At 30.6% G+C, this 13,374-nt stretch overlaps 1 protein-coding gene across 1 annotated transcript; it reads left to right on the top strand.

The window, feature by feature from the left end:
- Positions 1 to 2,672: 2,672 nt before the first annotated feature.
- On the top strand, positions 2,673 to 3,710 carry LOC148199098 (uncharacterized). Its single transcript, XM_088112573.1, has one exon. It carries the CDS (start codon positions 2,673 to 2,675, stop codon positions 3,708 to 3,710), a length of 1,038 nt encoding a protein of 345 aa, XP_087968699.1.
- Positions 3,711 to 13,374: the final 9,664 nt, after the last annotated feature.

Here is a 13,374-nt window from a genome sequence, read left to right as displayed (position 1 = left end):
GTATTGAGTGTTAGGCTGATGCGGACGATCGCACGAACACTCATATCATTATTTAATTTTTACATTAATGATATTAAGTACTAGGCTGATACGGACCATCGCACGAGTACTTATACCATTATTTAATTTTTAGATCAAGAGTATTAAGTACTAGGCTGATGTGGACGATTACACGAGTACTTATACCATTATTTAATTTTTCCATTATTTAATTTTTAGAAAGACTTGAGAGTATCGAGTGCTAGGCTGATGCGGACGATCGCACGAGCACTCATACCATTATTTTGCCCTTCGTTTTTTTTTTGTAATTTTTGCTATATAAAATTATAAGAATAATAGTTATATTTACATTGGGTTTAATAAAAATTATATTTATCTATGTATTTAAAATAAAATAATATAATAATGATATTCACATAAAGAAAAATAACGTATAAAACATAAAATAAATAATAAAAGAGAAATATATTCATTTTATTATATTTTTTTTACTTTTATAATTATATTTTTTGTGATTTTTATATATAAAGATAAAAGTTTAAAATAGAAAATAAAATTAGCAGCGTAATAACAATAAAACAATTAGTACAATGAAGGAAAAGTAAAAAAGGTGCAGTAACCAATTAAGAATGTATATGTAGTGATTAATATGTAACAGATAAAATTAAAACCGGCAAACATAAATAAAGCACAAAACACAGGCAGAAGACATAATGATGTGGGGTTAAAATAGAGAGCACGCGAAGACAATAGTAATATATAAAAAAAATTATAATTAGGAAAATAAAATAAGATTGCAGATAGTAAAATCCAATGAGAGCAAAGAGTGAGGTAAAACCAGAGGTGTGGAATGGGAGCAATGCTTGAAACGGGAGGGCAAAAGGGGAGCACACGGGCTAGGCCTAGAGCCCCTTTGTTCAGAAACTCATTAGGGTTCGAGTGAAATCTACCAGCAGCATCCAAGACCCAGGTTTCTTTTCCCCTTCCACTTGAATCCAAAAAAAGAGCCGAGAGAGACCTAAGACTTCCTTCGAAGAAGGTAACCCAAGGAGGTTTGCCTCCCCTGCGCGCGCACGAACCACCGCCTCCACCGACCGATGCCACCCATCCAAGGCCGCCCTTATCCGTCGAGTTCGAAGCCACCGGTCTCACGTTTTGCTTCTACCACTACCTTCCCCTCCCCGTCGTGCGTGGAGTCCAACTCTTCTACTCGGAATCCAAACTCACCGCCAACAACTACCCTCCCGTTGGTATTATTCTGGGCATCAGTCTTGGGGTTTTGATGATGACTGTGTCGTGAGTGGGGGGAAGGATGATTGGGTTCCGAGGATGGGAGAAAAGAGAGGAGAAGAATGGGTTTTTGTTTTGGTTTATGAGTTTCTGAGTTTGGTTGATTGCAGGTGAGAGGGAGTGACACGGGTTATGTTTGTTGGGGTTGACGATGAATGTTAGCCGTGTTGAAGATGGTTACGGTTGAAGATGATGATGCTGGAGGTGGTATCCCGTGGGGGGATTATGAGAAATTAATTTATGACTTGCTGGGATTTCTTTAGCAGAGGAATGTAGGATGATGACATTCGGTAAGAATGTAGGTTACTATAGGAGACGATGGTGAAGGTTCGTACACAGTATTATTAAGCATAAAAATGCAACAGCAAGTATATATCTCCAATGCTTATTCCATTATACATGATAGTGTGAACTAGTGAAGGAGTTGCTTACCTCTTGGAGCTCCTCTGTTATTGCTTGGTGTCTCCAACGACGGCTGCAAGGAGTGGAGTTGGTGCCGGCAGTAATGATGCCCAGATAGCTCGCCTCCAGCTTCCCCTGAAGCAAAGTTTTTTTCTTTTTTATGATCCCTCCACAAAAATATCTCTCTGCCCCCTAATCCTTCTTCTCTGCCTTTTTTGTGTTGATGCACTGACCAAATCTCCAAATCCTTACTGCAGAAGCCGTTTTCTGCCCCCTCCCCTCCAACACACTCACACTCGTTGTCCTTCCCTCGACAAAACATTTTTTTTACTAAAGACAAAATAGAATGTTCCAAACCTTTTTTTTCTTTTTTTTTTATGTTAATTGCATTTAACCACATTAATTATATTAGAACAAAACTAAAAATAAAAATAAGAAGTAAAAACAAAGTTTGAAAATGGAAATTATGAAAGGAAAAGTAAAATAAAATACTAAAAAGAAAATAAAAATAAAATACAAGAAAAGAAATGAAAATGACAATGTAAATGAAAACGAGTAAATAATAGAATATAAGACAATAGAATACGATAAAGCCAAAAATCAATCCGGACGAAATTTGGTATTGACAGGTGGCAGTGGGCAGAGACCCCAATGACCAATATTTCCCACTAGCTTTTGTTGTGGTTGAAAATGAATGCAAAGAAAGCTGGAGATGATTTTTGACACTACTTCTGGATGATATTGGTGACATTGATTGTCAACGTTGGATTTTCATTTCTGATCAATAAAAGGTATTTTCATTTTAATGTTTTCCTATTTTTATTTCGTAACAGTGACATTATTTACTATTGACCAAGACCTTTTTTATGACAGTTTTTTATGACATCTTGGATGGAGTGGAACATAGATTATGCTTAAGGCACTTGTATAACAATTACAAGAAGAAATTTGGTGAAGGAGTGCTTATTAGAGATCTTATGATGGGGGCTGCCAAGGCCACATTTCAACAGGACTGGGAAAAGAAAATGGGTGAGTTGTCGAATATTAACATTGAAGCTTACAATTGGTTGCTAGCTATTCCCACTAAGTGTTGGTGTAAACATGCATTCAGTAGTTATCCTAGATGCGATGTCTTGATAAATAATTTGTCTGAGTCATTTAATAGTACAACTTTACTAGCTAGAGACAAACCTATCATAACTATGACGGAATGGATTAGAACTTACATTATGAGTAGGTTTGCAACACTTAGAGAAAAAACAAAGGCATATACAGGAGCTGTCATGCCTAAACCACGAAATAGGCTTGATAGGGAAGTAAAGAATAGTGGAAATTGGATTCCAACTTGGGCAAGGGCTGCAAAATTTGAAGTCACTCACGGGTTTACAATGGATAAGTTTGTAGTTGACCTAAGTAACCATTCATGTAGTTGTTACTTTTGGGATTTGGTAGGAATACCTTGCAGGCACACTGTGACTGCCATAAATTACAAAGTAGAAAACCCTAAAGACTATGTACATCCTTATTACAAGAAAGAGGCTTATGAAACTTGTTATGGCCCTGAAATTGTTCCAATCAATGGACAACAATTGTGGCCTACTTCTGAATCTAGTGCACTACTGCCTCCAATTTATAAAACACCCCCTAGGAGGCCTAAAAAACTAAGAAGAAGGGAGGCTGATGAATATGTGAGTCATACAAAATTGTCAAAGAAGAATCTTGTTATGAAGTGTAGCAGCTGTAATGAATTTGGTCATAATGTAAGAACATGTAAAAGGAGAAAGAAAAAGGTACAAAATCACTCTTTTACAACTTCACTTATTTACACATTGATAATTATTTACACTATGATAATTGCAATGTCGCTTACTTCCATTTACAAAACACAAGGGGCACTTCAAGTGCAGGAGGATCTGGCAGCACAAGGGCAACTTCCACTGCAAGAGGTTCTCAAGCACAACCAGCTCCATCAATGTCACAAGGTGGAGGAATATCAAGAAGGCGGACTTCTCAACTAGGAAGACCTCAAAGTGGCAGTGGAGCAGGACTTGCATCAAGTCACCAAGGTGGAAGAAGAACATCCTCACGGCTACTGGCTGCACAACATCTAGGGTCCCAAGCTAGTTGATAATGCTAATTCTTACCATTATCTAAGCATTATTTTAGTAGCTAAATCAACTCTTCTTTAGCTTATTACTTGCTTAAATCCTCTCTTTTATTTAGTTTTAGTATTTATCTATATTTTGAGCTACATTACGTAAATAATATTCTAATCCCTTGTTTTTTTGATCTATTTCGATGTTAGGAAGATCCTCCATTACATTGAAGAGCCTCGGTGATCCTGGAAGTCATTGATTTAACAGTCATTTTCGCTTAAGCGAGAATGACTATCTTCTCCAAGAAGAATTCTCGCTTAAGCGAGAATAATTTAGCTTAAGCGAGAATTTGGGCAGTATATATACTCACGAGGCAGAAAGAAAAAGTGTCTTTGGTTCTTTGGAGGCGCGATTTCACGTCTGGAGCTCATGGAGGGTGCGAAGAGCTTGTGGGAACATCTCCTCCTCTTCCTTTGGGTCTCCTTCTTCTTCCATCTTCCATGTTTGTAAGCTTTAGGGTTCTCCATAGAAATGGAGAACCGGATTCATATTGTTAGGGTTAGATGTAGCCTATGAATTCTTGTGTAATGAATGATTGTTTCGTATTTATAAATGCCTTTTCTATCTATTACTAGTATTCTTGTTTTCGATCTTAAAGTTTGCATGTAATGGGGATGTTCATGACTTGATTTTGGGGTTTCATTGAGCCAGGGATGGGATATGAAATCTTGAACTGAAACAAGAGTCCTTGTGGGTCATTGAGCCAAGGATGGGATATGATTCACATGTTGTCTTAGATCCTAGTTCTTAATGCGGGTTTGCTTGTTAGATTGTCCAAGGGATTGGAGTTTGATAAAGAAAACCTAGGCTCTTTCACCTAAGGGATTAGGGCTAGAGTGTTTTAGTGGATTGACTTTAGTAAATTGATGGAGAGGAGATGAAATTGGTTATACACAAGAATGCATTGGTGAAAACTAACCTTAACAATGTCATTTCATACCATTTCTAGTCTTTTCCATTTCCAAGTGCCTTCAATACCAAAGTCCAACCTTGTAATTACTTGTGAATTTATCTTTTTGCACATATTCTTAAATGATGAGTTGTTCTTGAGTCTAGATGAGTTGTTAATCGCACAATTTTATAGTATTACGAGTCTCTTGGGAAAACGATACCTGGTCTTACCACGGTTTATTACTTGAACGATTTGGTGCACTTGCCAAAGAGTTTAACACTAGTACCAATTGAAGATTTATTGTAGCCAAACGTTTATTTTAATGTATTTTGTAAGTCACAGTCACCCACTTAGGGAACAATAGTAGTGGGTACAGTGGTTGCTTTTAACATCTACCATCATATGTAATTGTAAAGGACCACTTGACTTACTTTAGTACTGCTATTACAATATTTTTTGTCAGTGGTAAGGGACCACTTAACTTATCTTATTTAATAGTATGGGACCACTTCATATTATATCCTGCTTCTTGTTGTATTTCATCTTTGCATTATGCGAAGTTAACTTTATTTATTCCAAGTTTAGATTTATAGATACTCTGCTTAGTCAATTTTAGCAGGCAAACTCTACGTAGTTCAGATTTACAGATCCGAGACATGGAAGTGGGTGAACCATGAGCAGTTGTTTATGATTAATTTTAATGAGTTGAATGCTAAAAATGATGTCTTTGGTTAATTCTTAAAAGTAAAAAGTGGAATGTTTTTTCATTTACTTAGAGAACTATCTTTGATTCTCCAAGGATTAATGCCTGTCTCTAGTTTCTTATGTTGTCCAATGTTTTCTTTATTAACATACAACAAAAGTCCAGTAATAGTGGTGGAATGTTAAAGGGAAAAAAAGTTAATCATCAAGTGGCAACACAAGTAAATTATTTGGAGAATTTTGTCAAGCAGAATTTGGAGACAAACTCAAGAACCTCATTTTATTCAACCATAATTCTTAATTACAATTCATCTTCAACAAAAACATAATACAAAAGAAAATTGTTAACGCCCATGACAAAACAAACAACAACAACATCATTTTCCCAACTTTCTTCTCTTGTTCTAATTTCCTTTTCAGCTTATCGTTCTTCTTCCTTAGATCTATTACAAGTTTTTCATTTTCCAAACACATTTCAAGTTCTTCACGTTTTCTTTCAAAGCTTCCTTCAATTTCAGAAACTCCTTCATCATGTCATTCAAAGTAATTACAACTTGAATTACTATGCAATCAAAATAACACACGATTAATACAAAATTCAGCACATGAATTGAAAGATTTAATCACTTACTGCCTAATTTCTACATCTATAAAACAGTCTTCCTTTGTTCTTCACAGTAGTTGCCTTCAAAAGCAACAATGTTTCCCCATAACCATACAATTTAGATGTTAACCATGAAGATGATCCACAGCTTTGTGACTTTCTCGAACCAATTGACCTTCGCGTCCAACCATTTCCTTCATTTTCACCTTTCATTTCAGTACAACAAAGAAATCCCTTCCTCAGCTTTCGTGCCCACCCAAACCCTATATCCCCAATCCTTATATTCACACGAAGAAGAGCAAAACAAAACGTATCAACTTACCTCCTCAAGAAGACGAACTTCAACCTTCAAATGTAGCTCCTCAGCTTTCTTTACCCCCAACTACAGTGACGAAGAAGAACCCAACTTCTTAAAATCTCATGTATAAGAGATGACGAAGTGCACTTCAACCAAATGCACACTTAACATACTTAATCTCATTTCAAAACTTAAACAACCACTGTGGCAGAGAGTGAACAGGGCAACTGGCATAAAACGTAGCATCGCTGTTTACCACATCTACTAAAAGTTAATGTCGTCCAATTTTAAGGACTAATAGTAAGATTTTCAAAACTATGAGGACTAAAAACCATCAAAGTTTTGAGTAGGGACTAAAACCAAATTTGTGTGATACTTAAGGGACGAAAAACATATTTAACCCTTAAATTTATGTATAAAGTGTTTTTAAGACAATAAATTTATGAATTTTTATTTTTATAAAGTGTTTATTTTTTAAAATACAATTTAATTTAGAGATTAATTATGAATTTGGAGAGAAAATTTCTAATTACATGAATTACCAAAAGTAAATACCTTTTATACAAGTAATTGTTAAAACTATTTTAATTAAGAATTTTATTGAATAAATGAGTGTGAATGGACATAATTGACTAAAAATTTTCTACGTAAACAAGATTGTGATAATTAGAAAGTCCATAAGATAATTGTCTATTAAATATATTAACCTAAAAATTATATTCATACAAGTTTTTGTGAACAGATACTAGTTAAAAAGTGAGGTGCGCACTCTTCCATAATGTATTATCTAATGTTACATTACATGTCCTTAAAGACATGTGTGGATTAGTATTACCTTTTCTTTTTCAATGGATTAGCATATATAATAAAATAGACACTTAGTGTATTAAATGCATTATGGACTACCAAGTTATAACAGTCCATAAAAAAATCTCTTATTTCCAATATACATAAAAGAATTATTGGAGCAGCTATAGTTAATATTGTTTAAATTTAGTCTTGGACCAGCCTAATTTGAAAAATAAGAGATAGAAAGAAAATGACACTAAATTTATACACATTTTTTTGTACATATTATTCTTCTTATTTAGTTTCCATCAATATATTATACTTAAATTCCTAATAATGAAACACATCATACTTAAATTATATTTAAATTTCTAATAATAAATCACATCATACTTGTTTTTACATTATCGAGATATCTTCGTAGTAGCTTGTGTCTAATTGTTTTCTTCACACTTCAAGCTGACAACCAAAAAGTATAAAAAGACACTTCAAATCTCAAATTAACAATTTGTTATACATGATAAATATTATAATTAATGAATAGTTTACCTACCTCATAGACAATAATACCTATCCAATATAGACCTATAATATGTAGGCCATTGGGTTTAGGATTTAATATTTTTTTTCACTCACTTTCTTTTTTCACCTTTGTAAATATGAATAAATCTATTATGCCGTTTTGGTTTAAATATTTTTCTAAATTCTGCAATTTGGAAATTTGCTGAATTTTTTAGTTTGAAAGTAAAAAATTATCTAAGATTGCATAATTTAGAAGTTATCCTTTGCATAAAAAATTTCAAGTAATTCGAAAGTTACTCTTAAATTTTCAAATTGCATAAAAATAGCTTTCATTATAATGCGTTATGATATGTTGTGTTTTTCTAAGTAGAGAAAATGTGAAATAGAAAATGTATGATGAAAAGAACAGCCAGGCTTCAGAAGAAAATGAGGAAACAGTAGCAAGGAGGTGCAGGAGAAAATTGGGGGGTCCAACTTACTTTTAATGACCCAACCCGTTATAGAATAAAGAATGCCGCCTTCTTTTTGCACTCATCATATTCATACTTCGCTTGCTGTTTTATCAATGTTTTATTTCGAAACATGATGAAATTAAATTGTGATCATACTTCTAGAAACTAATTTTTTTTTAATGAAGGTTACACTAACATTTTCCATATTCTTTAATAATATATATTGATATAATACATTATTATCATATTAGAAAGTAATGATTAACTATTTAGGTTTTTCTTACCTGTTTCACTCATCTCTCTCTCTCTATAGGTTGTAAACTCTTATTCATTTCTAATGAAAAATTGTATTCAAATGTATTTTTCTTTTCTCGTATTAGAGAAAGTTGCAAATCCTTCTTTCATCTTAATGCATACTTTTATTACGTAAAATGTATTTTTCTATTATCAATATCCTAAGTCAATTCATGAAAAGTTCAAAAAGTACTTATCTTCAATATATCAAATATATGTAGAAGGTGATTGATTTTTAACACCTATCAAACAAAAAACAAAATCCCTACTTTATAACCCAAAATAATAATATCTTAATTATGTTTATTTTATTTTTAAACTTAAAATTAGAATATATATTATTATATTAAAGTGAGTTGTAAAATAAGTATATATTTTTTAAGTGATATGAAAGTATTATTTTCCATATATATTAAGAAAAGTCATTTCACAGCTACTCTTTCATTGGTCAGTTTGTCTAAATATATTTTGTCAATTTAAGGGTTATTAGTAAGTTATACTTAGTTGTTTGGTGTTAGGTTCACAGATAGTTTTTTTTTTCTTCTTCCTTTTTTACTTATATTAAATAAAAAATTTTGAAGAACAAAACAATAAAATCGTAGCATTTGGCTATTCCTATAGATTTTTTTCTTCTAACTAAAAGGATCCTTTCCCAGAATTGTTTACATTTTAAAATTTTAATTTTTAAATTATAGAACTAAGTATATAAGTATTTATACATTCAACATATATCATCTACATTTCAATTAAATAGAGTTTTGATAGATATATTTTCTGCGAAAAATATCATACAAAATGTAAAAGTTAGTAAACTGTAAAACTATTAAATACTGAGAATGCAAAAATTTTGTGGATATTGTTTGAAATTGTTTCTGTTTTGAAAATTTTTCAATTGAGTATAAAAAGATGATGGATAACTATATATCTATCTCTCTCTCTCCATACCCAATTCAAATATCAATCATCATCTTCATTTTTTCCCATATTTCATTTGAATTATTAAAATACTCAAAATTTATTAGATAATTTAAATATAAATATATATATATATATATATATATATATAATATTCTCTCAGTATTTTATTTTATAACCTTTTCTTTTTGTCTTTCGTTACACATTTATTTCTCTTCTATTCTAATTGTTTTGTTTGTTCTCTATTCAAAAATTCGTTTACATTTCTAAGATATTTTTTCTGTTGGACAATTATGTTTAAATGATGTATAATTAATTAATAGTTTAGTTCATTTACACTTCTAAGATATTTTTTCTATTGGACAATTATGTTGGAATGATGTATAATTAATCGATAGTTTTTAGGTCTCACATTGGTTATTTCTACTCTCTTTAATATTTTTATTTCTTTTTACACATTTTCAATTTCAAATATTGAATCGCATAAATCCTTTATTTACTAAATTAACTTCTTTATTTTCTTTTATCTTTAATTTTTGTTTCACTTTAAGAACTTTTATTTTATGTAAACAATTTTCATTATTAGTCAATAATTCGACTAGTTCAATATCTAAAAAGATTTCATAATTATAATTTTTTTTCTTATATGCAATTTTCTTCATTGATATAATTGTTTTTGAGACATACATTTGATATTTTTTTATTATTAATTTTAAAATTTTTATTTGTTGCTTATTGTTATCATGTAGCATACTGATATTATGAGTTTTTATGTAATTAATTTTCTAAGCTCATTATCGCCACAATTGTATAAAGACGAGTGTAATATAGTAACTTAATATCATTATCATTGTTATGATTCAGTGATTCGTTGTTTCAGTTTTTTCTTTATATATATATATATATATATATATATATATATATATATATATATATATATATATATATATATATATATATATATTGTATTCTCTGTATAAGCACGGTTTCACATCAAATATTCTAAAAATGTTTTCTTCTTTTCTCTTCTTCGTGGGTCTCACAATGTACTTTCCATAAATGTTTTTTGTCTTTCACATGCACACACAAAGAAAGAAACAATATCACTCTAATATGGTTTAGAACCTGACATATTCTAGTGAGATTTATTATTTTTTGAACATATATATTGTTTCACCCATTATCGAGCCCTTATCGGACTATCCATTAGTCAAGTCCCACATATAATATATATATATATATATATATATATATATATATACCTCCACGTGCGGGGGTGTATTGAAAGTTTCACATCAACTAGAGATAAGGTTAATTCACAATGGGTGGTTAATTCACAATGGGTGCAAGTCTCACTTTAAAAACACTACTTCACATAAAACACTTCCAAAAATGTTTTCTTCTTTTCTCTCCTTTGTGGGTTCCACAACACACTTCCCATAGATGCTTTTTGGCTTTCACATTCAAACCCCTAGAAAGAAACCATATACCCTATAATATGGAATCAGAACTATTATTTAAAGCTTATCCTTGTGAAATTTTTTGTTTGTTGGACATATTGTTTTACATGTTATCAAACCATCCAATAATGTCAAGTCCCACACAAAAAATGTATATACCACAATGTGAGGGGTGTGCATTAGAAGTCTCATGTCAACTAGAGATAAAGTCAATTCATAATATATAAATGGGTTCAAGTCTCACCTTGCAAGCCGAATTTGTGGGGTTGAGTTATACTTAAAGTTTATTTCTTAACATGGTGTCAAAGCCTAAGTGAAGTTTACAACATCATCAAGACTCAAATTCTTCTCATTGAATCGCTGTCTCAAATAAATCAAGTCTTTTCTCTTTATTCTTCAACAAGAAAGACAACTCATTGGAGGTATTAACATAGATAAAATCTATCATAAGCATGGTTAACAGTCTGCCAACATGGAAGCAGCAACAAAGAAAAATTAGTTATAACTGAAAAACTCAAGGAAGGGGAAAAGGACGCAATCCTAATTACAGGTAGCCAACTACTACATGAGAGCTTCAATGAGTCATATATCTTCTAAAAGATCTCAAAATCCAACACATTGTTCTTGTTGTGTTATATTGTGACAGTCAGCCTGGACGCTATATAGTCTTCAATCCCGACTTTCACGAGCACACAAAACACATTGAAATTAATTGTTATGTGGTTCATAAGAAGCTCCAAGCTAATTTGTTCCACCTTCTTCCCATCTCTTTAGATAAATAACCAGTTGATATATTTACGAAGGCTCTAGAACAAAAAAACTTCTACAACGTTATTTCCAAGCTTAGTACCTTTAACATCTATGTCAATGCTTTGATGATTCATCGTTTCAGTTTTTTGTTTTCTTTATCTGTTTCCAACTCTATATAAATAGAGTTTATGATCTTTGTATAAACACTACTTATCAAACATTTTAAAAAATGCTTTTCTCTTTTCGCTTCTTCGTAGGTCTCCAATGCACTTCTCCTACATGTTTTTTGGCTTTCACAAAAATATATAGAAAAAAACGATATACCTCGTAATAATCATAATTCTTTTTATCACCACCTAACATGTGAAATTCAAAAAATGAAATATCTATGCTAAATTTAAATTATTATTTATTTAATCTTTATTTTTTGTTTTATTTTGTTAATCAAGTGGTGTATAAGAAAAAAGAGATTTTATTATAATTTAATAAATGAAAGAAAGAGACATTTGAAATATTTTTGAATTTAAATATTTATGTTTTCAAAATTAATAAATATTTTAGTTATCATAAAATTTATTTATATATAATTGTGTAATATTTTATATAACTTTTCTATTTGTCCAGTTGTTATTTTATATTTTAATTTTTTAATTAATTAATTGGTATTGAAACATTAAAACGAGTATGGAAATGAATACGGATATACTCACTTTCTAGTAAATATAAAGATGATAAAAAAAATTATACCCATTAAATATAAGTAAAGATCTTTAATTATACTCATCTAGATTTTTTTTTTTTCAAAATGAATATAAAATAATAAAAATCATCTCCATCACCTCCCATTCCTAGTAAGTACAACCACAATACCTAAATCAAATTTAAATAAATATATAATTATAGTAATATATATTGAATATTTTGGACCCTTAAAATTCTGGTTAAAAATTATCTACACTTAGAATAAGACTTAACTTATAAATAAAAAATCTTTATAAGTGGGTTTTATAACTACCTAATAGATTAATTCTATTCCAGGTGGATGGATCGATACAACCTTAATTTTTAACAAGGGATGTTCAACAACTTTGACAACAAAATTTAGATTTGTAAAGTTTAAAGAAATCACTGTTTTAAAGGAAAAACATACGTCTCAATAGTTTGGATGCAAACAGATAATCTTAATAATTTAAGAGAAAACAAAAATGATATTATCCTTTGCTAGGGGAAAAGTCTTCAATAGACGAGTGTTCAAAACTTCAGTGTCCATAGCTATTACAATTATTCCTTCACAAATAAAACTTTTTGGAGCTTTCTTTTGAGAAGTTTTCTGGTCCTCTGATTCTGATTTTTCAAGTTATTTTTATTTTTGGTCAAATAAATTATAACTTACCTAAAATATTGTAATGTGTAGTTACTGAATTGACCAATCTAATATCACTAATATATGAAACTTCTAATCTAAAAAATATTTGTTTTGTCTAAGCACTAGAAAGAAAAAAAAAAATTGATTGATTATTCGTGTGCTTTAAATTACACTTTTCTTATCATTTTTTTTTCTCCTCTAAAGTAAAAAAATAAAAAGAATAAAATAAGAAATTACTGGTTAAAATTAAATATACGTATAAGTAAAATTAATAATTATTATATTAAAATTTATTATTCTTCCTTTTATTCTCTAAAATACATATTAGACTACTCTCCTTTCTGGTGGGAATAATTTTAACTTGTCTCCTTTGACTTCAGAAAAAGAACCAACCCTGCTATAATTTATCACCTAAAAACAAAACCTTCTGCTAAGGATAATTCTTTTCACTAAGTACAGAAGACTAAATTCACACTAACATA

Source organism: Vigna umbellata, chromosome 4 (assembly GCF_029865625.1).
Source record: "Vigna umbellata cultivar VRB3 chromosome 4, Vumbellata_1.0, whole genome shotgun sequence".
In the NCBI taxonomy this organism is placed as follows: domain Eukaryota; kingdom Viridiplantae; phylum Streptophyta; class Magnoliopsida; order Fabales; family Fabaceae; genus Vigna; species Vigna umbellata.
The sequence above is the reverse complement of the archived record's forward strand: the minus strand, read 5'-3'. Positions and strand labels throughout refer to the sequence as shown.

Bases quoted from the DNA above. Each gene is read 5' to 3' on its own strand.
- LOC148199098 (XM_088112573.1), top strand. From the start codon at position 2,673: ATGGGGGCTGCCAAGGCCACATTTCAACAGGACTGGGAAAAGAAAATG.